This window comes from Carya illinoinensis, chromosome 3, assembly GCF_018687715.1.
Source record: "Carya illinoinensis cultivar Pawnee chromosome 3, C.illinoinensisPawnee_v1, whole genome shotgun sequence".
Lineage (NCBI taxonomy): Eukaryota > Viridiplantae > Streptophyta > Magnoliopsida > Fagales > Juglandaceae > Carya > Carya illinoinensis.
The window spans coordinates 20,299,041-20,326,759 of NC_056754.1; the positions used below are offsets into that span (position 1 = coordinate 20,299,041).

A 27,719-nucleotide genomic window follows, 5' to 3' on the forward strand; every position below is an offset into this window, starting at 1 on the left:
TTGTGACTATTTTGGGACGAAATACTCTATAACCAATTTCTACTTTCCAATAATGTTTTTGATTTATTTTACATTAAAGCGGCACTCTGAGTGTGAAGATGACTACATGAAGAGAATGTCTCGTAAAATGCTTACTAAGTTTGAGAAATATTGGTCTGAGTTTAATGTGTTGTTGGCTATAGCAGTTATATTGGATCCTCGATACAAACTTCATGTTGTTGATTTTTCTTATACAAAACTTTATGGAGATTGTTCTATTGAGTTTATGAATGTTCGGACCAAAATGACATCTCTTTTCATAGAATATAGTTCTTCTATTGTTCCCACATGTTCTACCATGACTTTTGAAAGCAATGTTAGTGGAGAGAAAAGTGAGTCCTCAGTTAATAAACAAGTATTTCAGGTAATATTAAATAATATTTTTTGTTTAATGATTTATATTATATTATTGTTTCATATCACATATTATTAATAAACATTTTATTTATTTTTTGTGTACATGAATTTGATTTATTTAAACATGATAATCTTAGTGCCCATTTACATAAAAGTCAATTGGATCTTTATTTGGATGAACCTAGGGCAGATAGAAATGTAAAGATTGACATTCTTTCTTTTTGGAAAGGAAATGAATTTCATTATCCCGATCTTGTTTGTATGGCTTATGACATTTTGAGTGTCCCAGTTTCTACAGTTGCTTTTGAATCTACTTTTAGTGTTGGTGGACATATCCTTGATCAGTTTAGGAGCGCACTAAAATTAGATATTGTTGAAGTATTAGTCTGCACAAGAGATTGATTATATGGCGATGTGCAAGGTAATATTATTTTTATTTTATTGAATAAATGATTGTAATTTTTCAATACAATAATATTATTTGATATAAAACTTTACTAATGTCTTTTTTTTAATAGAAACACAAGAATTTAAATTGGATGAGTTAACTAAAGATGTAATGGAGTTGGAGACCAACAAGAGTAAAGAGGATGCTCCACTTCATACTTCAAATTGTTGACTTGTTTAGATCCGTGTTTTCATCATATTTGGGATTGTATCATTAATATGTTTATAATATGTGTTTTGTTTATTATATTTTGGATGTAATGTTAATATTATTACAATGTGTGTGGAATGTGGATCATATAATTTGTGTATCACATTTGGTAATTGGTACTAGATAATTATTAGGATTTTAATGTTGGTATTTTTACTATTTGGATTGTAATTTTAGACTTGTTGTTAATTTATCAATCAAGTCAAACAGGTCACTAACGGGTTTGTTCAACCCATTAACGTAAATGGGTTGAAATGGATCAGATCGGATCATGTCACGTCGTGTTAATTTAATTTAATTTTGTTAACAGGTCATATCGTATCGTATCGTGTCAATTTAATTTATATATGCTAGTGGGTCATATCATGTCGTGTCGTGTTGACCTGTTATCTTAACGTATCGTGTTCATGTTAAAGATTTTGACACGAAATCCTTAACGGGTCATGTTCGTGTTGACCAATTAACTATAATGTGCATGCTTTGATACGACATGAACACGACCCGTTGACACGATTTGACACCCTTAAGATTCTTAGGTATTAATTAGGACCTTATTGATTGCTCTGAAAAAACATTTGATTTCTTTTTCATTGTGTCAAGCTACATATATATGCATAGAAGTTATGTTTAGGAGAGAGGTTGCATGACTTGAAACCCATATTTCATGATAGCTTAAAGGCACGTCACTACAAGAAATTTGTTCTTTTGCTGCGATTTATTTTACCACCAATTTGTGTTACCGCAATAGGTCTCATTTTACCGTTATTTATTCACATAGTAATGCTTTTCATGTAATACACTTCCATTCATATACAAACAATGTCTCCCTCTGCTTTTGTCAACATTGCTTGCCATGTGCCACCAGATTGCCCCGATCCAAATTGAAGACGTATGGTTCCATTATTGGCGAGTTCAACAAAGCAACACTAAAACCCATTGGTGGTTGTTGTCATGATATTACCGGTTTCTCACGATGGGAAGCATACAGGTATAAGACGTGGTCTGATTTTTCACTGCAAATAAGAAATTTTGCAACAAATCCATACTATCATCCGTTAAGCCCATCTTCTACAATCGTGATTTCAATTTCCAACTAGAACTATAGCCCTAGAAGATCTTCCCCAACCTCTATCCTTCCTTCTCCTCATATTTAAGCAGTCTAATCGCAACTACAAAGGATTTTTTTCGAATTCATTATCGATTAATTAGTCCCAATTTTGAGTCCAGGCTATCCCTCTGATTCTCCTGTGAAAAACGAACCTTGGACCTAGCTCAAATTTATCCCATTGTCCTATCTACTAATTGTTGGCCCTGTTATCTTAATGATAGTAAAACAAGCTTTCGATGAAATACAAAGGGTCAGGTAATAAGTTTCGGCAATTTCTAGCAAAACGCAAAGTTTGGTTAATATGTTTTTAGAACAAGTTTCACTTCTATTTATGAAGCCATTTTTCATAAATGGTAGTAATAAGTTTGGGATTTATCGGAATCCTCTAAAACTATATACTTTCAGTTTGTTAATACTTCTCCAAATTTGATTGTTGAATGTTCTCAAATCATGTAGAATGATTTTTATGGTGCCAATTTATTGGAGTTAGCCATTGCCCATAGTTGTTTAATTCACTATGTAATTAGTTTTTACTTATGTTAAGTTCATGTGTGTGCATGTGTGATGTTTCAGTCTAATAATTAACTTATTGGTGAATGCTTATATATATATATATAAGTATATTCAATAGCTAATAGTGAACCATCCAAGATAAAGACAAAGATTTATACATAATTATTTTGTTCGTTTTTTAATTATAGAGTTGTGATAAAGTTTTCTCAGCATGAAAAATAGAATATCAATGAAGAAATTTACTCAAGCTTATATACTCTTCCAGTAAAGGGTCTTATAAGTATGTCATAGATTATCTTGTGATATACTTTTTATATGTTTGTGGCATGTAAGAGTCATATATATTTACTGATGTCTAATATGGATTTGCCTTTTAGGATGTCATGTTCAAGTAGAACAACAAAGTTATTGATGAATGACTTTATCGTACTATTAGAATTTGTGAGTTGAAATTCAATAATTTGTGCTGCATCTAAAATTTAAAACATGTGAGTTAGCTTTTGGGTGCACGAAGAACTTTAGTTCACAACAAATTTTAAGCTCATACATTTGGGCTATATATGGGGTATCTCTTTTAAACTATGATTTTTTGTTTTAGGTTTTTATACTTTGATTCCCTACTTTAACAATACATAACCTTGAGCATGCCATCCACTTCTCTAGTTAGTGCACATTTATAGTATGAACACTTTTCTTCTTAATTTGTTTATAGTGAATTGCACTTTCAATGTAAATATCTTATGATGGCCAAATGTGCATGCTACATTCCTTAAATACAAATAGCAATGTTTGTTTATATGAAATTAATGTCCCTTACTAAATCACTCTATTTATATGTAACTTGACCCATCAAGATATACAATTATGTGATTTTTTATGGTTTTATCAAGGGTGTTTGATACCATTTCCTTATTCCTGTCTTTGTTAATTAATCATTTTTTGAACTCGCCTTATTTCATTATTGTGCTTAAAGTTTCAATATCGTATTATCGATTGAAGTTCAAATGGACAAGAATTAGCTACACGTGCCAAATAGGTCTACGTCACTTGAATATGATGAATGGATCAATAAAACCCTCACAATGGCAAAAGCCCATGCACTTGGAAGAACTAGCCTTAAGTGTCCATGTCAGATATATCGTAATAACATTTTCCTACCAATCAATGAAATCAAAGATCATCTATTTATTATATGTATTGATGCAAGTTATACATATTGGATATTTCATAGGAAGGGTGAAATCTGAAGTGCTAATTCTTCAAACGGTGATGACAATACATATAATGAAAGTCAGAATTATGTTGATAATATGGATGCGATGATATAGGACATTCGGGCTAGATAATTCATGGACCATTCAGAGCCCACCATGAGTCAAGGGAATTGAAAAATTTTGACTAATTGTTAGAGGATGTGAGACGTCTACTTTATCCAAGTTGTGCAAAGTTCTCTAAGCATTCATTTATATTCAAATTGCTTCATATCAAAACAATTGGCGAGTGCAATATCAAGTCCTTTAACATGGTTTTACAGTTGTTAAAAGCAGCTTTTCTAAATATTCAGTGCCTAACTCATACCACGAGACCCGATGCTTAAAGCGTGGTTTGGGTTTTAGTTATATGAAGATAGACATCTACCCAAATGATTACATACTATTTTGGAAAGATGATGCCAACAAAAAATTATAAATAAAAGGAGTCAAGGTGGTCGTATCAACAAGAGGGAAGAAGGATAAGATTCTCTAAAAGGTATTGCGATATTTTTTTCTAATGCCGAGGTTACAAAGACTATTTATGTTGAAAAATATAGCAAAATCCATAAAATGACATAGAGAACAACAAGTTAATGATCATAGTACTTTAAGGCATCATGCTGTTTTTAAGATATGGAGACAATTTGATAAAGACCATATGCTCGCAATGTCAGACTGAGGATAGCCAGTGATGACTTCAACCCATTCAATAATATGAGTGAACCTTATAGCATATGACCAATGATACTCATGCCATACAAATAGCCTCCTTGGTTATGCATGAAAGATCCATACTTAATACTGTCTTTGCTCTTTCCTGTCCCCAAAGCACTATGAAACGACATCAATGTTTATTTGTAGTTTTTAGTAAATGAATTAAAAGAGTTATGGGAGGATGGTGTAGATACCTATGATGCATCAAAGTCTCAACACTTTCGCTTAGATTCTACACTATTATGGATTATTAATGATTTTTAGATGGTTTTGCTTCAGACATTTTTAGATATTTTTTAGTTGGTGGTGAAAAGATATCAACAATGAAAAATTATGATTGTCATATGTTAATGTAAAGATTACTTCCGGTTACAATTGGTAGGTTTTTTAGATCCAATATATGGCTTGTCACTACAACAAAATATGGTTTTTGCCACCATTTTTTTTCCCACAGATGAAAAGTGGCCGCTTATACATATGATTTCTCACAAAATTCTTGTCTCCAAAAATATCCATAGAAATTGTCAGTAAAAATGTGTTGTTTCGGCAAAAAATAGTCCCCGAATTTGATTTTGTCACAATAGGTCATAATCTGCACGTTTTCTGGTTGTCCTAACGACATACAGTCGTCACTGAAGTGTTTTGTCTTTCATTAATCACTGAATTCTATTGTGACAAGCAAAAGTCGTCATTATATTGTGATTCTATAAATAGCCTACTTAGCGCGCGGGGGATCTTTTCCCTCTCTTCTCTTCGCGTCAGTCGACCCCGCCCCTACCATCCATACCATATTAACCCTGAAACCCACAGCCCTACCTCCGAAAATTCTTCCCAGAAATGTTTTTCAAAGATTGTAAATCCCAAGTGCTGCCGTAATCCATCAGTGATGCAGATGGAACAAGCAACCAGTGAATCATCCTCGACAGCCCACATACAATCGACGATGATCTTCTGATTTTGCATGCTTCGATTCGCAATTTAGTTGGTCGATTTTCTGGGCCCTAGCTGTCTCTGCTTGGGCATCCCCTTCTTTTCACTGAGCCCTACCAAAACACTATGGTCGGCTCCCTTTACTGTGAGCAATCGAAGAGAAACTAAACTGCGAAGCTACGGTCAGGTTTTCAATTTATCAGTTTTTTGGATTTCGCCGTTCCTGTTATTCTATACTTGAACATTGGGGCATTTTATATACTTGAGAAATTGAAAGATTACCTTTAGTCATCAGGACCATGGCAGAAGCAAATACGGTTTTATTACTCTTTTTTTTTCTCGGTCAATTTGTTTGTTGTTGTCATTTATCTTTGATTATTGATTGAAATGGTTAGGTTGATACATTTCACAGCTATTATGTTGGATGGATATTGTATGGCTCTGTTTTCCTCTCCTTCTTTACCGGCATGCCAACTCTTTTAATTTCTTCTATTTTTTCTATTGGGTTCAGAATATTGATTCCTGCAATTTACTTGGTGGAAAGCTGTAAAACTGGAAAACCCTCTGTATATTCTATTCTTTTTGATGCCTTGACTGAGATCTGTACTTATCTTTATGTTTTACTCAGTATTTTCTGTGGGTTTTTCCATTTTTGGCATCCTAAATCACAGTTCTTGTTTGGGAGAGTAAAAGTGGATGAATAGGTAAATTTTGCTTGGTTTTTTGGCTAACCGTTCTCCAAACAAAACGTATGTTCAGGATATATATATTGAACTGTCCTTGTCAGTTATAACGAATTCTTTTTCAATTTTCAATGATTTAGACTCATGAGTTTCCGGTTTGAATCAGTCTAATGTTAATGCAACTTTCACTTGTTGCTGTTGAGTCTTGATTGTTTTCATTAATTTGCAAAAAAATGGCTTCCATCATGATATAGTTTTATATATTACGCTAATGCATTTGGGGAGCCTAACCTATTCTTAAAGTAACCCATATGCAGAGGAAGAGAGACACTACAGTTTAGATTATTTTTGCTACTTTAAGTGTATGCTATTTAATATCCTTTACCTACTCTTTTCATTTCTGTTTCTGTTTGCTGTTTTTTTTTTTTTTTTGGTTCATTTATTAGACTTCCCATCTTGCATAATGTGGCTACCTACCCACTGAAATAATGAGTTAAAGAAAATGTTGTTTATATTCGTTGAGCAACAATGTTAATCATTTTTGGTATAGCCCTTCAGTTCTCAGTAGGTACCTACTAATTTGTCATAACTAATTTATTAACTAAAGGAGAGCAGTCTATTTGTAACAGATTAGTTAAAGTGTTGCAATAATATAGCTAAGAATTTGTGTTCATTTTATTATTATTTAGACTTTAAGATAGGTAGTCAAATGTTCACAATTCTATCTAGAAGTCCATGTTCTATATAGATTTTTTGTAAATCCTCTTTCTAATTGATCTGTTTATCATCATCTACCAATTTGGTCCAATAGACTTTCACTTCACCTGTGGTGTATCGGAAATATGCGCATTGACAGCTTGAGTCTAATCTAATTGTTTGTTCACTTTACACTAGTTTTATCATCTCTCCCATAAAAAACATAATGAAGACTGGTACGAATGTTTTGCTTCCAGTATACAATAGTTTGCCTATCAACTCTGGTTTTCCATACAGCTTCTGGATCCATGGATGTAGAAGATGAATATTTATTATGTAAAATTTACTTGGCTTTTGCCATGTTCTGTCTGGGATTTGATCCACATTAAATTATTGCCTTGTCCCTTTGTATTTTTTTCCAGGCTTCCACGGCTGGCTGAGGCAATCCTCCAAATTGACCTCATCATGTATTCATGACAGACTGTGTGTAAGTTGTCATCTGTTCGTACTTTACATAGGATGGAACAGATTCTGCTTGATATGTAATACTTAAAGTTCCTACTACTATATATCCCAAAAAGGGGTCTTGTGATGAACCAAATCGGTAGATAGTTTGGTCATTGTATGAATATTTTGGGACCTATGAATGGGTTATCAACATGGGTTTGCATGGTAGTAGATTCAGGATTGCACTTAGAGTCTATTTGTAATCGAACTTGTTGAGGGAAAAATGAGCGTGTTGGCATATTCTTGTGAAAACCTGTGTAAAATAGTGTTGTAACAAGTGTTGTTGCGGAAGGATTGAAGTGGGGTTGAAGTGTGCTCATTATTGGTCAAAAGAAGCGACTTCGCTCGACCCTCGCTCGACAGAGCGCTCGAGCGAACTCAGGCAGATTCAACCGCTCGACCCTCGCTCGACATACGGCTCGAGCGAACTCAGGCAGATTCAACCGCTCGACCCTCGCTCGACATACGGCTCGAGCGAACTCAGGCAGATTCAACCGCTCGACCCTCGCTCGACACTGAGCTCAAGCGAACCCAGGCAGAGTGTGTCGCTCGACCCTCGCTCGACACTGAGCTCGAGCGAACTCAGGCAGAGTCGACCGCTCGATACTCGCTCGACATGGCGCTCGAGCGAACTCAGGCAGATTTCGGCGCTCGACCTTCGCTCGACACTTCGCTCGAGCCAATGTTCCAGATCACTTACAATGTAGGGTTTTGAACGCCTCATTTGATGGGAACTATAAATAGAACATGTTAGCTTCTGTTCTACGTGTGGAGAATCAGAGCAAAAACCCTAAGGGCCTCCAAGAACTTCTTAGAGCAACCTCTCCCCCATTTGGTTGATTCTCTCTTGGAAAAATATTACTCCATCATAACACATTCAAAATCAACTCTTATTTGAGTCCATTGAAGTGGACATTGCTGTTGGCCGGAAGAGTCCGGAGCTGCCGTTGATGCAGAGATCGAGAGGTTCTCGTGGGAAGCTATAGGAAGGTCGGAGTTCCGACACTACATGCGTGTAGAGATCGAGTGGGTCACTCGTGGTGTTGCAAGCCAAGTTTAGCTACTACAAAGGTTTTGTGAGTGTTCTAAATTGGTTGTAACAAACTAAAGTTTCTATAGTGGATTTGAGGTGGTGTCTTACACCCGGAGTGGTTTTAGATTTTGAAGAGGTTCTTCAAATGAGTTTCCACTCCGTGAACAAAATCATGTGTTGATTATTTGTGTTATTTGTTTCATTTATTATCTGCTTGTTTGATTAATTTTCAAAAGGCCATAAAAATTAGATTACACCTATTCACCCCCCCTCTAGGTGTAGTGTTGTGTAGAACCACTGCTTTTTCAGAACTCATCAATCTAGCATCGTTAAACTGCCTTTTTAACTACTTCTATTGTACTAATAGAGCTTGGAATCTTGGGCTGATGGGTAATTTTCATGTTGGTATAGCTGCTGCAATTTTATATAGGCACCCAGTGGGTGTATGCCCCTTCCCGAAACATTTCAAATGTTTAAATGGACTGGATTTGTGGTTTTCTGTGATTTTTCCAAGCCGTTGTATGTTACGCTGTGATAACTGACACAGCAGTACTTATGATACTATGTTTTCCATGAATCTTTTCCACATATCTCCCTACAAAGGTTCGGCTGTAAACCACATGTTATGAGCTACTCCTACCATAATGGATTAGACCATAAATGGGTTACACGAGTCTTGTAGTGACGATTATAAAATGCATTGTTTGTTATGATTCCCCTCTGTATCATCTGTGATTTCTGATTTTACCCCTGTCAATTCGTGATAATATGGGCAGCTTCTATTGGCAGCCTATAAGCTCACACCTACCCTCTGTACGCTATTTATGTAGTTATGTACCCATATATATTTATAACTATATATATATATATATATATATATATTTCTGAAAGTTTCCATTCCATTCAACTAGAATTGCTCTTGATACCGTTGGGCCAATCCCACTTGAATTTTTCCTACCTTTAACCCTTTGGCCTTTAATATTTCCAGATATAATATTAGTCTAACTTCACACTAACTACAAATATTTTCACATGCCATTATTCAATAAAAACTAGCACTCATCCCTAAAGCAGATCTGAATATTTCACTCTAGTGTGCTGCATTAGAGTGTACGGGGGAAAAATATAGCCCGCAAACTTCCCGTGTGTCGCTATATATCAGAATCATGTTGCCCACTCATATGTTTTATGTTATTCTTAAAGTCCCCCTGCTCCTGATAAGTTTGCACCTTATACCTTCCCATAGAATTCTGATATGGACAACCATTCTATCATTTGGCATGGAAATTAACCCCCTCAATGTTGCATTACAAATTGTCCATTATTGGGTGCATAAGGTGCAAAGGGCTATATTCTTCTGTCCCTCACATCTCTGTGATAGCTTAATAAGCACCTTCCCTCTCCTCTCCAACTTTTATTGGAAATCTCAAACTAAATGGCTGAAAGTGACTTCACAAATTTATTGTCATTTGTCAGGGACCTAATGGGAGCCGGTCGTGATGATTCAACTTGATAATCTGTTTGTTGAAGAAAATTTTGCATGTAGGCCTTTTTTTGGTATACAACAGTTAAATGGATAAATCTTGGATGCATATTGGAGATAGATTGCGGTCCCATGAATATGCCGAAGGAGTTAATCATTTCTTATCCATGGCTCAATCCAATGCTCCTGCCAGTGATGCCATTCGATGTCCTTGCCGGATATGTCGTAATAATTTTTTCCAACCATTTGATGTTGTGAGGGATCATTTGTTCTTGCGAGGGATTGATATAAGTTATACTCAATGGATATTTCATGGAGAAGATGATCCTTTTCATGCCAATCGGTCAGATGATGAGGACGATGGAGATGATTTTGGTGAGTACGTTGATGATGTTGATGAGATGTTAGATGACATCCGGGTGGGATCCTTCGTTAATAGTGCTCACGGTTTAAATGCTGGTGGTGGTGACGATGATGCACCAGAACCCAATGTTGGGACTTCAAGACACCATACATTTGAACAGTATGTAGAGGATGCTCGACGTCCACTCTACCCATCGTGTGCAAACTACTCAAAGCTATCATTTATGGTGAAGTTGCTTCACATCAAGAGTATTGGTGGTTGGAACGTGAAGTCTTTTAACATGGTGCTAAAGCTATTGAAATCTGCCTTCCCGACTGCTCTTTTGCCTGAAGACTATAACGATGCACGTCAGCTAGAACGTGGGTTGGGATTTAGTTACACCAAAATTCATGTATGTCCAAATGACTGTATCTTGTTCTGGAAAGAATACGAAGACAAAGATCAGTGCCCTAAATGCAAGTCATCTAGATGGGTCTCACTGACAAGTAAACACCGGGTACCTCAGAAAGTGATGCGTTATTTTCCATTGATGCCTAGGTTGCAACGCCTTTATATGTCAAAAAAGACAGCACAAGCGATGCGATGGCATAAAGAGCAGCGTATTGATGACTCGAGTTGTATGAGGCATCCAGCTGATTCCAAAGTTTGGAAAGATTTTGATAGGAAACATGATTGGTTTGCGAAAGATGCTCGTAATGTTCGTCTTGGACTTGCGAGTGACGGTTTCAACCCATTCAATAACATGAGCAAGCCTTATAGTATATGGCCAGTCATACTTCTGCCTTACAACTTGCCACCTTGGTCTTGTATGAAAGATCCATACTTTCTCTTGACATGTTTGATACCTGGTCCTAAATCACCAGGTAATGATATCGATATCTTCCTTCGTCCTTTAGTTGATGAATTGAAATCATTATGGGAGGTTGGTATTGAGACATATGATGCATTCAGTTCCGATGTTTTCCAATTACATGCATCTCTACTCTGGACTATAAATGACTTTCCTGCATACGCCAATCTTTCGGGGTGGAGCACGAAGGGGAAATTGGCATGTCCTGTGTGCAATGTAGATACAGACTCAATGTGGTTGGCCTATGGGCGTAAACATTGTTATATGGGCCACCGTCGCTGGTTGGCCCCGGACCACCGTTGGAGAAAGAATAAACGTGCTTTCAACGGTGCGCTCGAGGTGAGGCCTCACCCACCAAGACTTACGGCCCAAGAAATACTTGAATCATTACGCATGGTCTCCAACGTGCAATTTGGAAAAAGTGAACGGAAGAGGAAACGGGCACCACACGAACAAAACTGGACAAAGAAAAGCATCTTCTTCGATCTCCCATACTGGCAAGACGTGGGATTGAGGCATAACCTAGACGTAATGCATATCGAGAAAAACATCTGTGATAGCGTCTTGGGCACCTTGCTGAGTATTGATGGAAAGAGTAAGGACACTGCAAATGCACGAAGGGATTTGGAACGTCTCGGACTGAGGAAGGAATTACACTTACGTCCGGAGGGTGATCGTTGCCGGATGAGTCTGGCATGTTACACACTAAACCATAATGAGAGAATTTCCTTTTGTGAGTGGGTGTCACAAGTTAGTTTTCCAGATGGCTTCGCCTCTAATATTGCTCGGTGTGTGAATATTCGGGAAGGCAAAATTACAGGAATGAAAAGTCATGACTGCCACATTTTTCTCCAACGGTTGCTTCCGGTTGTAATTGGCAGTTATTTGCGTCCTGACATCCGGCTAGCTTTGACCGAGCTAAGTACATTTTTCAAGGAATTGTGTGCTCGAACATTGACGTATGAATCATTGCATCGCCTTCAGGCAGATATTTCTATCATCCTATGTAAACTTGAGATGATCTTCCCACCTGCATTTTTTGATATTATGGTCCACCTCGCAATTCATTTACCAGACGAGGCATTACTTGCTGGACCAGTGCAATACAGGTGGATGTATCCGTTTGAGAGGTACCTGGGGAAGTTCAAGCGCTATGTCCGGAACAAAGCCCGCCCTGAGGGTTCAATTGCAGAAGCATATGTTCATGTTGAGTGTTTAACATTTTGCTCAATGTATCTCAACGACATTGAGACCAGATATAAACGGGTTGAAAGAAACGCGGACATTCCAGATCAGCTTAATGATGAATTTTTTTCTGTATTCTCACAAAAGGTTCGTCCGCTCGGGGCGGCCAACATTCACATGCTAGCCGAGAAATGGTTTTCAAGAGCCCACTGGTATGTTCTCAATAATTGTGGCGAGATCGAGCATTACCTCGAGTAAGTGGTCCACATTTTTGTGTAAAGCAAAGATTGTTTAACGGTTACATAGTTACACCGTGAACTTATACCACTCTGTTTTGCAGTGACCATTACAACATGATTACAAGGGAAAGCACAACCAACTCTGCGCGCAGGCACCAAGCTCAATTCCCAGCTTGGTTCAAGAAACACGTACGTATTTCTCTTTAATATTAAACCGTCTCGATACCTTGGGGGTTGACGGTTTATCATTCCATTTCAACTCGACATGTTTTACTGCTATAACAAAATGCATAAAATAGCATTTTTCCAAACCAGCTAAAAAAACTAATATGCCTCATTTTTAACTAACCAAAATAACTACTAAATCTTCTAGCTATTTTATTATTACGTTGGTTTTGTCTTTTGATTGGAATATAGATTCGAGAGAAGCGTGCGATGAACCCAGCCAGTGTACGAGATGAAATATATGCACTTGCATGTGGTCCCGACAAGTGGGTTGCGTCGTACGCCGGTTGCATTATGAATGGAATTAGATTTCAGACGAAGGATCGAGAGAGGCACCGACGAACTCAAAATAGCGGTTTGGTTGTTCGTGGTGAACATCAGTCAAATCCCGTTGACTTCTACGGGGTTTCGAAAGATATTATAGAATTAAGATATATGGGTTGGCGTAAGGTCTATTTGTTTCAATGTGATTGGTGGGATGTTGGTGATAAGCGAAAAGGGATTCGCGTTGGCGACCATCTAACGAGCCTGAACACTTCTCGAACATGGTATAAAGATGAACCTTTTGCTCTTGCATGCCAAGCCCAGCAGGTGTTTTACTTAAAAGATATGAGTGTGGTGGGTAGTTGGTATGTGGTCCATAAGATAACGAATAGGAATGTATACAACATTCCTTTAGTTTCGTCGGTCCAGGATGCGGATGATCCTGCAGAGTTAGTTCACGATGATGCTTTCGAGGAAGATGAAAACATTCCGACAAACGTGCCGCATGCCCAATCTAGTGATCCAGACTTGATGACTCCATTGAACAGGCTAGATGAAGAACCAATACTGATAGACCCTTCGACCATATTAGAACATCAACCATCTGATTTAGTTGACCACAATGCATTCCTCGAGGATGATGGCGTTGATGATGATCAGGGAATCGACGAAGCCGATGCTAATAGCGACAGAAGCGATGATGACAGTATTGCATTTGCCAATGATGCAAGCTCAGATTCAGAAGATGGTATGCCCTTACTTATAGTGTCATTATTTCAATTTCTCACAATGCATGGTTTGATAATTTACCTAAGTTAGGAATATACTAATGTGTCATTGCTACCAATAACAGTCAATGTTAACTCTGTCCTTTATAATGTTAGATTATCTAGCTGGAAATGACAAGTAATGAACACAGTTTACGGTCAACGTAATTTCTAACATGTCGTTTGGGCCATGCTTGCCAATACGACAATGCAGTATTTTATCTAAACTGTGTTGCTATTGATTGATTATTCCACTAACTTACACTCTATGATATCCAGAAACAATGAATGTTATGTGAAATCCGGCCAGATTTCACATAACACCATGGAATGCAGGGAGCTGATGCACCTTCCTTTGGTGTAGCTGAGGCAGATGTTGTAATAAGATTAAGGTGATAAACTACTGTATTTTTTTAAGGAGTGGTATTTCAACAATTCAAAATTGTCATGTTTTTGTGTGTAAGTTCCATGAAGTATAAGCTATCAATATTAGAGTAATTTTTTCCAAAACTTACAGTCAATGTTATATGATACTGAAGGGTGGGAAAAAACATGCCTGAGGCCTAGTTTTTTATCAAACACTATACTTGATAGAAATTATTGGAATGTTGATTATTCCCATAGATTTTGTATAGAATTAATGTAGATTAAATACTCCTTCACACTTGCTTAGTAATTGTCAAGACACAGATCTGATTATTGAGTTGTGTTGTGTCATGTTGGCAGGGGCCAAAGCTGTGATCTGCAGCCGCATATTTATAATCTGTTACATTTGATGTGCTGCAAACTTGTTAGTTGTTTGATGTGATTCTAATCAGTTGAAGATGGAATGACAGGTATCAAGAAATTGATCTAAAACCAATAGGCCATTTATACACAATCAGGTTGCTTCATTTCCAGCTCCCTGGCATGTGAGGTGGTCTTATATAACATACAGCATATGAGGTATACATGAAGTCCAACAAACATCCATACCAATCAACCAAAAAGTATGGTGTAATGCACTGCCATTAGGTATTTCTTATCAATCCAATAACCTCAATACAAGTAAATTGGATAAATGAAAGTGTGGACCAATTAAATTGGAAAAAGTAATATATGGCTCAAATAGGTTAGACCATAGTTGAGAATAGCATAATTATCCAACTGGGCAGCATAATTGGTTTTGATATCTTTGTCTTACATGAAGCCTACAAATTAGCAAGTACATGGATCTAAGCTAGTCGGCTGCCTTACAAAACAAGTTGCATAGTCTATATCACTTATTGGCAAATCTGTAAAGAATATCTACGAATGTCATCAAATATCAAACATTCCAATTAGCTTGACAATATCTTCTCATAATTTGTCCAATGAATGAGCGTTTTACTCAATTGAAATGTGTTATTTCTATGCCTTACGAGGGGGGGTATGAAGCTGGACAACTCAATGCAAGAATGGCAGAGCATTATAGACTACCAGTAAATATTGATTATTAATGTATGGTGGAGCAAGCTTAGAAAAATCCTGGATCCCGAACAAATTAAACTGCCAATTGTATAATTAAGGTTTGCAACGATAACCAGTTCAGAACTCCAAAGGGTCTTGCAATGCTGGTTATATAACTGCAAATTAAAAGCTAACACCTGTACTAAAAGATTAGACATCTGTCAATATAAGCTGACACCTATATTGATTATTAATCTGCCACTTGTATATAAGCTGAGCCTGTAATGTGACCATTACAAATATTAACCTGCCACTTGTCCATAAGCTGACACCTGTATTGTCTCATTTCACCCCTATATGCCACTTTGCTGGTTATATAGGGAGTTATTTGCTGTACTTTTATAAAAAATTAACTGCTTGTATTGGAAACCTATACAAGTTAACGTGGTTGTGCAGAAAAATTAGCTAAGTAAACCAGAAGTAAATGGTTCAAAACTTATTATTAATAAGTTTTTATGCACTCAATGAGGGACAAGAAAGTTGTGGAATGTTATATAGTTTAAATCCACGTAACAGAGAAGAATTTACTCTTATATGACAAAAAACTGGGCGGGAACTGACCAAAAATTTAGGCGGGGTGCTCTGAGTTGGGTTGTCAACTCATAGGCCGTATCTCCTGGTTTCTCCTGCCAACACCTAGGTCGCAATACCCAATTGCTTAAAAAAGATTGTTTTAGCTGGACAACATGTTTCAAATTGCTCTTTCAACAGAGAAGGAACCCAGTTGACACATCTGAGCGAGGAGCAAGAAAGCAGCCAATTGTGATCTGAAGTTTAGATTCTCCCAACTTCAGAAACCATCGGTTTGGAGAACACATTTGATCATCCAAGCAGAGAGAGGAGCCGAGTCTTTTACCTTCATCCACGAAGACAAGTGGGTTAACTCTCTCTCATCTCCTCTCATTTACATGTTGGATCTTCCCACCTGGGCATAATTCTCTCAAAGCTCATGTTCTGGGCATGTAAACCTTACTGACGACCATTTTCTCTATGTGCTGTTGTTTTCTTTAAAGAAATGGCTGAGGCCAATGCATGCAACTGTAAGAAGGGTACTTACAGGTTAATATAATGTCTTTAGATGTGTCATGAAGAACCATTCCAGTATAGACCCTAAACCATACTGATTTGTTTCAACTGTTGTGAGCTTTAGAAATACTTACTGTTGGACCTCAATATGGTAGTTGGTAGTCAGCCATATGGACAGCAAATGCTTGCTTCTTACTCTATGTGTAAATGATTCAACATATTAAACACATTTATAGAGACCAAATTATGCACATTAGATTCATGGAGAGGGTTCGATATGTTCTAACCACGTATCTTTAAGGAAATAACTGTTTGTATGGCATTTTCCTGTGCTTATATCTAGACTGGAAAATGGTCTTACCCTAGGGTTGAAAAGTGTAGTGCATATTTTGAACATCATTGAAAAATTAGGCACAAAGTAGAAAGCAGATACTGATTTTCTGAGCCAGTTAGGTTATATCTAGGAAAGTAAGTTTAACAGAGCTTGTGTGTGTGTGCATTAGACGGATTGCCATTTAAAAAAGTAAGACCATGGTGAGATGGGTAAGAGGAAGGCTCCCTGGACGATATGGACGTGGGGGCCATACTACACGACTTCATCATGGGCCACCACTGCTGCGTGATACGGAAGCAGATGTAGTAATTGGTGATTCCACTCAACCTCCAAATGTGGGTGTAGCGGAGCCTAGTTTTGATGAAGCAAATATAGCTTCCAGGATTGTTTCAAATAATGCACGTAAGTTGAAACAGCATTATCGAAAACACTTTCTTTATCATGTTTTAGTTAAAAGGCAAAATGCATTCAGCTTGAACTGATTTTTCTGTTATTGGTGGATAGAAGGAACTGATGCACCTTCCCGAAAACGTGGTCGAGGACCAGCAAAAGACACATTGTTTGACAGAGTCAGAAAATTTGGTCAGATACCCCTGAATATTAAGGATGGACAAAGAGGACCATCGTGCGAAAATTACAACCTATTTTCTGGACGGGTGACCACGATCGTGAGACTTCATGCTAACATGATGCATGCAAGCTGGAAAGCTGTGCCCAAAGAGGAGAAAGAAGAGCTCATCGACCGTGTTAAGGTAAGAGCAAGCAAGAGTGTAGGGTTTGCATCTACCAAGCATATTGTTATGTAAATATGAATATACATCCTACTTCTGTATTTTTTGTAACAAGACAAATAGTTGAACTTGAAATGGACTGACTTCTTGACGTTATCGTAGGCTGATTTTAAACTGGACTGGACACAAAGTTCGCATCGTGAGTGTGTGACAAATGCAGTGGCAAGGAAATATAATGGATTTCACTATTTATTGCGAAAGCAGTACATAAGGTATGGGTCGAAAGAAGCAGCCCTTTCTGGCGGGACATCGTGGGTAGAGAAGCCCGTATGGGAACATCTATGTAGGATGTGGTCAACTGAAGAATTCGAGGTATATGAATCATCTCTATACTAGTTACAACTCCTTCAATGTGATTAACTAAAAAATGGAAAACTGCCTTGTATATTTTGCAATTTCTGGAGTGGCACAAAATGCAAATGACTTGGTTCTTGGGTGGTAGTTAGTTTAGAAATACTTAAAAAGTGATAAAGCCGTCTCTTTAATTTTGGTGCATGCTTGCAAGGGGTGGTTGGGTTAAATTCATGGAAATGGTTGTAATTTGTAAACACTAAGGCATGTTCAAGCGATGTGTCAATAGGGGATGTTAGTAAATCTAGAGAGATAATCTTAGACAAGTTTACACAATCTACACCAGCTAATGTGTTACAACTTGCATAACCTCTTATATCAACCTAGAATGTATGAGGCAAGTGTGCTGTACTCCCAATCAGATTACATGTACTCAGTTTTCGGACAGAAGGGTTTTGCTCTCACATTTTGCTGGTATGTGTATTGGGTTATGTTGATTGTTTATGACAAGTGGTGTTGCATGGGTTATCCATATAGGCCATTTAAACCAGTATTTTGTGCTTAACAGAGAAAAGTGTTGTCAATTTTCAGCATTTTGGCATGAAGACCATCATGTACAACTACAATATTCAATAACATAATTAAAATATTGTAGTTGACATTAGTGTGCATGGTTAAGATAGACACTCTAGGGTGTTTCCAATTACCCCCATCCGTGCCTATAAGTTGGAGGTTAAAGCCCATATTTAATTGAAATACTTTAAACTATTATTTATAAGAGGGAAAACTATATCAGAAATTTTCAGGCTACTAAAGAAACTGAATAATAGTTTAATGCAATAGATCATTATCTCTTGACTGTCAATGCCCCACAGAAAATGTCAAAGAGAAACCAGAAAAATAGGCAGAAACAAAATGTCAACCATACAGGAGGGAGAAAGCCATTCGTACGAATATTGGAGGAAATGGTACGTCTACTTGAATTTCTGATTCAAGTAACAAGACATAATCGATTTTATCCACACTAACTAACTAACTAATGTGTTGATGGTTGCAGAATGAAGAAGACCCAAACTTGATACAGTTTTACAGAGAAGTTCATTGGTCAAGAAAGAAGGGATGCTTTATAACTGGCCAAGCAGAACAGAACTACGTAAGTGTTTATCTAGTTGCTGTTGAGTCAATTTTTTAAAGGTTAGGCTTAAAGTAAGTGTTGCCTGGCATTAATGGTGTTACCCTTGGGCACATGGATGTAGAAACTAATGCTTGAGCGATTGGATGAGACTGAGGTGAATACTGAAAACAACAATGAGAAGTGCAATGCAGCTTTCAAGGAGGTTTTAGGATATAAAGCAGGATATGCAACAGGACTTGGACACTCGGTTATACCTGAGGCTTCAATAGCATTGCGCAAGAATAGGGACTATGTTAGGATTGTTGAAGAGAATGAAAGGAACAAGAATGAAGCACATATGTACAAGAGCCAGTTAGAGGTGCTAAGAGATGAGTTGCATAGTTTCAAGAATCAGTTTAAAGACTACCAGAGTACGATGAACAATCGTGTAGCTGACCTGGAATGCAATCAAAGAGAGTCTCATCAGGAGACTAACATGGATGCCTAGGCATCCGGTTAATGTGTGGCTTTTTTGTTGCCCAGCTGACTGATCTTTTTGGAAAGTCGTAGTTGAAGTAACAAGTTGCTTATATTCGTGAAGTACTAATGTCTTTTGGTCCTTTCTTTTGATGATGCACATATATGGATGTGGTGGCAGTCTCTACATTGTGTCTAGTTTAACAGTCAGCATAGTATATAGGTTGACAATGTGCCAACGGTTGCTGCCATGCATTTCACACAAAAAAGCTTGACTAAGGTATGCAATTTACTCCCAATGCTTCATGATGTTAATATTCATTATTTCAGACACATATTCAGAGAGATTCCCCCCCCCCCCCAAAGTTAACCCTATAAGCATTGACAGTTTGAGTGAATTTGGATATCCACTCGAACTGTCAATGGTTTAGATCAACTAAATAGTTGGGCTGATTGGTTAAAAATACATGCAATTGGTGGCTGAGAGTACAAATGATTAATGATTACCTAGATTGGATTAAAAACTGATGGAAATTTATTTTGCTTCTCTGTGGTTTATCAGCCTTGCTACTTAGGAATTTATCTGATGCCTCATTGTGTAGGATTTCCCTAATGCTACAAGTAAAATAGTTAAATTGTTTGGGTTTTGTATTCCCTCCACTCTTGATATAGTTCTTTAGATTAACAGAATTTGTCTGCATGCGATGGATAAAAATACTACCAAGTGGTGGTTGTTGAGTGCAGATTGTTGCATGATGTTATAGGGTAACCAGTAATCCCACAATATTGTCATTCTGCACATAATTTCTCAGCTCACCTAGGATGGAAGTAACCCAACTCACATGTTTCGGATTATGATGAGGCTATGCAAAATGCATATGTGCAGGGAGTCTGAAGCCTGGCAGCGGGAGAAAAGTTTGATGCTAACATGAACAGGCAGTCAAACCAAGACACAATGAGGGCCCAGCCTTGCCATCTATGTGGACAAATGGAGGTGTTGCTTTTTTGAGTGAAGATCCCCACAGATCCATTTGACCAGGAAAGAGATTAGAAGCTTGATAAATATATATTATTGATATGTAATAGTTATGTTTTGGGACATAGATATGGGACTCATATAACATTTCTGTTGGTTGGGCATGTCAGATGGAACAGGATGCCAATTTTGGCATCATCATTAAATTTATGAGACTGGTGTTGATCTATGTGTTGATATGATCATAGTTTTACAAAATGGGTTTATGTTTCTTGGATATGTTCACACGGATGACCAGGGTGCATTTGGATGGATATTGTATGTCCAATGGAGAACTAAGTGATATATTAAATACATGATTAGTAATTTCAGGGCAAATTGTTTTCTGTTCTTTGCCATGGGAATGTAATATGTAAAACTGAAATCTTGATTTATCTGATGGATATTTTGGAAAGGTAGTACTGCGCGCGGCTAAGGGGGGATCATCCACTTAGTACTACAATTTACCAATAATATATATTTATAAAATACAGATATATGGAATTGTAGTGTAGTACTGGAAAAACAGATAAGGTATATATTGGTAGGTTGAAATGCATTGTTGCTACGCCGGCCAGGTAAATCTCCCAGTACTCCAAATACATGGAGAGGTTTTCTGGGAAATGAGGATTATTGGCAACAATTGGTCATCAGGACCATTCAATACTGGCAATACAATGCAGGTAGTTGTATTTGGAATATATACGTAAATGCAAGCTGCAAATCAATTGAGCTATAGCGAAGAATGAGATGGCCAATAAAGGATATTTTTGGCTTTGCTGAATTGCCAATAATTCATGATCTGGACCATATAGGTTAACAGCTATAAGGCAGACTTGATGAGCCAAATTTACTGCTAAAAATTATTTTCCATAACACATAGTTGCCAATACTAACGTATTACAAGGAAATCAAGTTGTACGAAATGCCAATTGAAGTCGGTGCTTACTTTCCTAACCTCATCGCAAGTAAGAAGTTGTGAGTCATACAAGTTGCCAAATTTACATTTCGTTGGCGACATAAGTTCCCAACACCCTTCTATTACGGACAACCTATATCTGTGGTAAAACATCAATACCCAAGTTATGAATTGATGAGATAGCATATTAGTGGCAAGGTTGCATTCTAGGAAATGAGTTTAGTGTTCGAGATTGGGAGGATTGTTTGGCGTATTACTGACAAACTAAATGTCTTATGCCAACGGCATAAATTGCCAAGATAGACCATCATTTTCGTCAATTCATAAGATTGCCAAAATAGGTAGTTAAATTGGCAATTCATTATTGGCAAAGCTGTGGCGGTCATTTTCTGTGGCTTAAAGGTCATTACCTGCAATTTTTTCCACAATTGCTGCAAAAACTATTGGCGGCAATAGGCTGTATTTGTTGTAGTGTGTATTAACCGAGTTAGTTCCTTTTTCAAGGCTTTCTCAGCATGGAGATCGATAGGAATAGACTTTTTTTTTGCAAAGAATCCATTGCGGTGAAAAATAGAGCACGCAAGTGTCACGCTTATTTTCTAGTGGTTTCCCTAGATGAAGAAACCATGGCAAAAGGCCTTTTGCCACAGTTTTGACACTATTAGTTGCGATTGTCAAGCGCATCAAAAAACATATCCTCTTGTAGTGCCTTTACTTTCTTCTAGATGGTTTATTGGTTTTATTTTTTTCCTTTTAAAGATAAGAATGGCCAATTATATTTAGAAAATCTCTTTGTTTATGGCTTCTATATCTTTCATGCAGCCTGTATATATGCTTGGTGCGCTTTTGAATTTAACTTGTCTTTTGCTATGTTTTGAATACCGTACTGGATGCCGTACTAGTCAAGGTACTGAAACGAAATATTTTGATACTGGTACCGTTTTGGGATAGTTGATATATGAATAAATTATATATATAAATATATATTAATTATATTCCAAAATAATAATCTATATATGAATAAATTATACATAAATACATATATATAAAAATTATAAATAACATAATCTGAATTTGGGGTCAAAAAATGAGTTTGTAGTTTGAAGAAATGAAGAAAAAAAAAGCCAAAATACTGGCCTGTACGTAGACCAATACAGACTGTAATATCGGCCGATATTTGGACTAGTACGAAACAGATACAATTTCTATATCGGACCAGTGATTGATACAGCATGTACCGGCCGGTAAGGTACGAAATTAAAAACAGTGGTATTTTGTTCTTGAGATGACCGTGGAACAACAGATCGAAGTTGCATTTCACGTGCTCCCTTTTCCATGCCAAGCTATGGAGACGTACTTAACTAGCTAATGCAAATGGTTCCGTTTGTTCTTGCTGAACATGTGTGTTTTTAGGGTCCTAAATAGAGGGGAAATATACTGTTAATTTTCCCCCTAAATAGGTGTCTCTCTTGTATTCATGATCTGGCAAATTTGCACCTTTTTGCACTATCTGTTAAATTAGCGTAAAGTTAGTCTCAGCATGACCCCTTATCATGTCGATCTATCTCAGCAATTGTAAAAAGTATCCCTATGGAAGCTATAAAGCTGTACGTCCAACTCTTGGCATGGAAATGCTGGAGCTTAGTCATAGTTCCTCAAACTTGAATTTTAGTACTTGTTTCATAGACACTCCCTTAAAGTGTAGTTGCTTCGGGTCTTTGGTAAAGTACTCTGATGGTGCATCAGCCTTTGAAATTGGATACTTGTCGTCGATCAAGGCCCGCTGATGATAGCCAGTATAATTGCTGGAGTTACTCCAGTCTCTAGTTCAGAAATCTTATCTAAATTGATCTCCATGTAACAGCTACAACAATAATGATGCGGTCTCTGAAAGCTCAAACTCAATCTTTTGGTAGGTATAAGGCCGGTAAGCATGACATATATAGATGTCAAGGGTCACGAATACATTTTTAGCATAATAAATGATCGATAAGTTTCTTTGATTCTTTAATGATGGGATGGTATGCATGATGCATGTGATTTGCCAGGAAGACTGCATGTATGTAATATTGCTTCTGATTTTCCTATTCAATTCCTTATTTCTCTTAGTTACCAAAGACATCTTTTATTTCAGTGCGCACTAAATCATGACAAGATCGACAAGAGAAATAACGAAATCGCCCTTAATTCATGGCACTAAATCATGCACGAGGAGATCACAAAAGCAAATTAAAGACCATTTGGGTGGCTAATTCCTTGTGCCTTACTTGCATCTATCTTTAGACGATTATCTCTTTTGTTAAGAAACTTCTTATTATAAATTAATCAATTCATGGTGTTCACAACTTTTTATAAAGCAAGTTATCCACTTCGATCATATCGATCGCCTTTTAACAAGGCCCTATAGCTAGCTAGTTACAATATCTTACATCATTGAGAACACTTAATTGGTTCCTCAAATGATCAAGCTCATTCATTAAATAAAAAAATAAAAAATAAAATTCTGACACACGGTGATCGATGATCATTCAAAAGGTCGAAAAACAGTTTTTCCCAGTTTTCACTTGAGCTCTGGGCCTCTACTTATAAATTACTAGTAAAATGTTATATTCGAGAAGCTTTCTCTTATGGATTATTCTTAGCAAAGGATATATGTGTGTGTGTGTGTGTGTGTGAATTCTTTAGATTGAATTCTGTCGATCTCCACGTACGTACCCTCTTCTATATATGTTTCCTCTGCAACATATATCAAGGAATAAAATGTTCTCTCTTTCTTTTGGGTGGATGTCAGTTGGCTCGCTCTGGTCTATAGTCGTCAAATAGAGAAGGAATATTCTAGAATCGAATATCGCCTACATCAGTACATGGAGGTCTTAAGGAAAGAGGGAGCTGAAGGATGCCTTTTTGCTGGGTTGCAGCCCATCATATATATCATATATATATATATATGTTAGGGCAATTAGCCTCTAGGGGATTTTTTTTTTTTTTTTTTGGCTTTTACTAGCTAGGGTTATGATGAGTTAGCAATATTGGAATGAAGTTTGAGATTTTTGTTGGACAATTGTAAGCTTTCTATCCATCATGATGAGCTTTTTATGGGTTTTCCGGCCAAAAGTAAAACTCCAAACAACATTAATAATTATATGCATTAGAAGCAAACATGCAATCATATTATATGATGATCAGAAAAGGAAAAGATCAAACATATATCTGAAAGTCTACTATACTTTGACCGGCGGCACATACGTGCAGGCAATTAGTGTTAATCTTCCATCGAGAAGTACTCAAGTTAAAATGATTGCTTCAGAGATCAAATGGAAAAGCGCAAGAACATGAAAAATCAGGAGAAGGAAATGCATGATTACATGTTGATGAAGCATCACTATCGAAACCGCGGGAGGGAAAAATTGGGAGATCATATCTTCACCATACCAAATTTCAATGCAACAACAGTACCTTTTCATGATATATATCTTTTGCGGAATGAGAAAACATAACTCGATTTTATAATTATTGTGCATGAATGTCCTTCATGTGGACCAGGCCCCGGTCCTGTCGACTTTCCAATCTTTACTGCATGATTGCCTGGTGAAAGGAACACTACATCAGACGAGTCAGGCAAATGGAACTGTAGTGATTTGATGTTGATAATGAATCTTGATACATAATTGATTCCATTGAGGAAAAAGTTGGAGGAAATCGACAGAAAGGAGATCGTTCTTGCATGGATTCTTCCTAGATGCATGTGGGTTCATATGTCAATTATATATCCTGTAAAAAGTATGCGAGTTCATGTGTCAATTGTCATCATTTTCTTCTTCTTTTTCTTTCTTCTTCTTCTTATTCCTAATTCCTTTAATTTTGTTTTCTTTCCCGGCCACTCTCTTGTTTTCCTTTTTCATTTTTATCTTTCACTAGATGATCAAAAGATAATTGGTGTTCAAATCAAAATAATTTTCATCTTTATTAATTAATTCAGATGAGATGTCCCCAGATGCCCTAGCAAACTGTAATCTTAGGCCGGCGGTAATATGTCAATTTTTACATCTAATTCATCATATCAATCCAAGCTTGAGGATCAGCAAGGTTTGAACTTTCGTGCAAGATTGTGAACTATATATTATGTTAATGGATCCCAGTACGATTCAAGGTGATTTGTGATCGAAGCTGATCAGATTAGGTCAAATTAAATTAGTTTGATGATCATTGCTTTGGTTGAATTCAAGTATTTATTTGGTTGACTGTAAATATTCACCATTAGAGTGAATATCACCAACTTTCAGTACTACAGATAACTTCTACCAAAAGGAAGAAAGGGCGCCCATCGAACCCAATCAAACGGATGATAGACCTGATCTCCATTAATATTGCATGATATGCCAAAATTAGCAAGTACATATATATATATAGTTTAATCTTTCTATAAATTAATTAATATAAGAATTAAGCCGATACTTTTTAAAGGCCGGGGGTGGAAAAATTTTATTTCTTGAAGGGTTTTGTTTCATTCCCAAGTTGAAATAATATAAGTAATAAGATGTTAGAAGCGGTTTGTACGTGGGATATATTCTGATCAAGTGGATGTACGTACTCCGATCCATTAATACAACAACAAAAATCCCATATATATATATATATATATATATGTATATGCACGTGTCAGTTTTGATGATCAATTCTTGATCACATGGAAAAGGAATTTTTCTTTTTATCTTTTTGTATAAACAAAAGGTGTAGATTTGGCGATATATATATATATATTCAAAATTTGAAATCAACGCTGATAAAAGTCTGAAATCTTTATTTTTAGTAAAGAATTAACATTTAAATTCTCTCTAAAAGGATCAGTAGTGATACCATCCTTGTCAGAAATGAAAGGATACAAAGAAAAAATAAAAGGGATTCCTAAAATGACTTTATCAGACATATTTCGGACTAAAACAGAGGGAATTTTAAAACAAACATTATCTTAACAAACATAAGCATTACTTAGCTCATAGTTGATCTTCATCTTAAATCCATTATATATATATGGCTCTTATTTATTGAAACTGAAGTTATATGCATATATGGAAGCATATCATGCTTGCTAATTATTATTAAGAAACTGATGGCACTATATAATATTGAATTATTGATCGATGATCTAGATCGAGCGCGCCTACCATGATACATGGAACATTAATTAAACCTAGCTAAGATATCACATCAGTAGCTAGCTAGCTATCCTTTGGATGACTTGATCTAATGGAACACCTCGATCAATCAAAGGGGGCTAGCTGGCTAGCTTGCTTTTTAATTTGATGGCTCTTTGGAGTCTTTTTCTCTTCGTTTTTTATTTATTTATTTATTTTTTTCACTCTTATCTTTTTCTTTTTCTTTCTTTGGAATATAAAATGGTTGTCAGTTTTAGAAATAGGAACAGGATTCAGATCTAATTGATTTTGTATTTCAAGGGGAACGAACACTACTGATCTCACTACGCACGGCGGCCTATCAACTTCGATCTTTTTATTTCTACTTTTAGAACTCACGAGGGGGATCGAAATTATTAAACACAATAAAGCGAGCAAAATACTTTCTAAAAGTGATTGATAATTATATAAGTGAGTGCATGGACAATGATTCTGATCATGATCATCAGCTATATATATATATATATTGCTGCTCTTCTGAATTAATTAGAAGGAACCTTGATCTCGAGCTAGGTAATTATAACATTTTGCTCCTAATTGTGTATGTAATTATTACCCATCCATCCATCCATCGTAGTTGCCTTCTATCAAAATCTCATAATAATGTTGATCAGCATGGGTCCCAATGGAGGCATCTAAGAACTGAATGCAACATACATATATATGAAGTAGGGTTGCTATATATTCTCATGACATATAATTCGACATGACCCATTTCTAATCTGTTTTTCATGATCAGCACTACTCCTGCCACTGATGATTTTATAGTTGGGTACAGCTAAACAAAGTAACAAGCTGGTAGATCGATCAAATTAATATGTTGCCTATGCCCTTCAAAAGTTAGTCATAAATACCTAATTTTCTGTTCATATATATATATATATAGAGAGAGAGAGAGAGAGAGAGAGAGAGAGAGAGAGAGAGAGAGAGAGAGAGAGAGAGAGAGAGAGAGAGAGAGAGAGAGAGAGAGAGAGAGAGAGAGAGAGAGAGAGAGAGAGAGAGAGAGAGAGAGAGAGAGAGAGGTAATTATATTATCGATGTAGGGGAGGGACCTAAGTAGGGAGAGACAAAGATAGATAGATATATATATATATATATATATATATATTTAGCATGGATTCTAGAGAGCAAAGATGCTCGATCGATCGAAACTCTTGGTGGACATCAATTACATTATTGCAGAAACAGGAAATTAATCATC

The 27,719-nt window shown here is 36.7% G+C and overlaps 1 protein-coding gene and 1 long non-coding RNA gene across 2 annotated transcripts; both read left to right on the forward strand.

Moving 5' to 3' along the window:
• The first annotated feature begins 10,063 nt into the window (after positions 1-10,063).
• Positions 10,064-14,011, forward strand: LOC122304594. Its single transcript, XM_043116854.1, has 3 exons — positions 10,064-12,520; positions 13,030-13,849; positions 13,986-14,011. The coding sequence occupies exons 1-3, from the start codon at positions 10,064-10,066 to the stop codon at positions 14,009-14,011; spliced, it is 3,303 nt and encodes a 1,100-aa protein (XP_042972788.1).
• A 4,830-nt stretch (positions 14,012-18,841) lies between these two features.
• Positions 18,842-20,796, forward strand: LOC122304156. Its single transcript, XR_006240932.1, has 3 exons — positions 18,842-18,951; positions 19,055-19,669; positions 20,276-20,796. It is a non-coding gene; the product is annotated as an uncharacterized LOC122304156 (long non-coding RNA).
• The last annotated feature ends 6,923 nt before the right edge of the window (positions 20,797-27,719 follow it).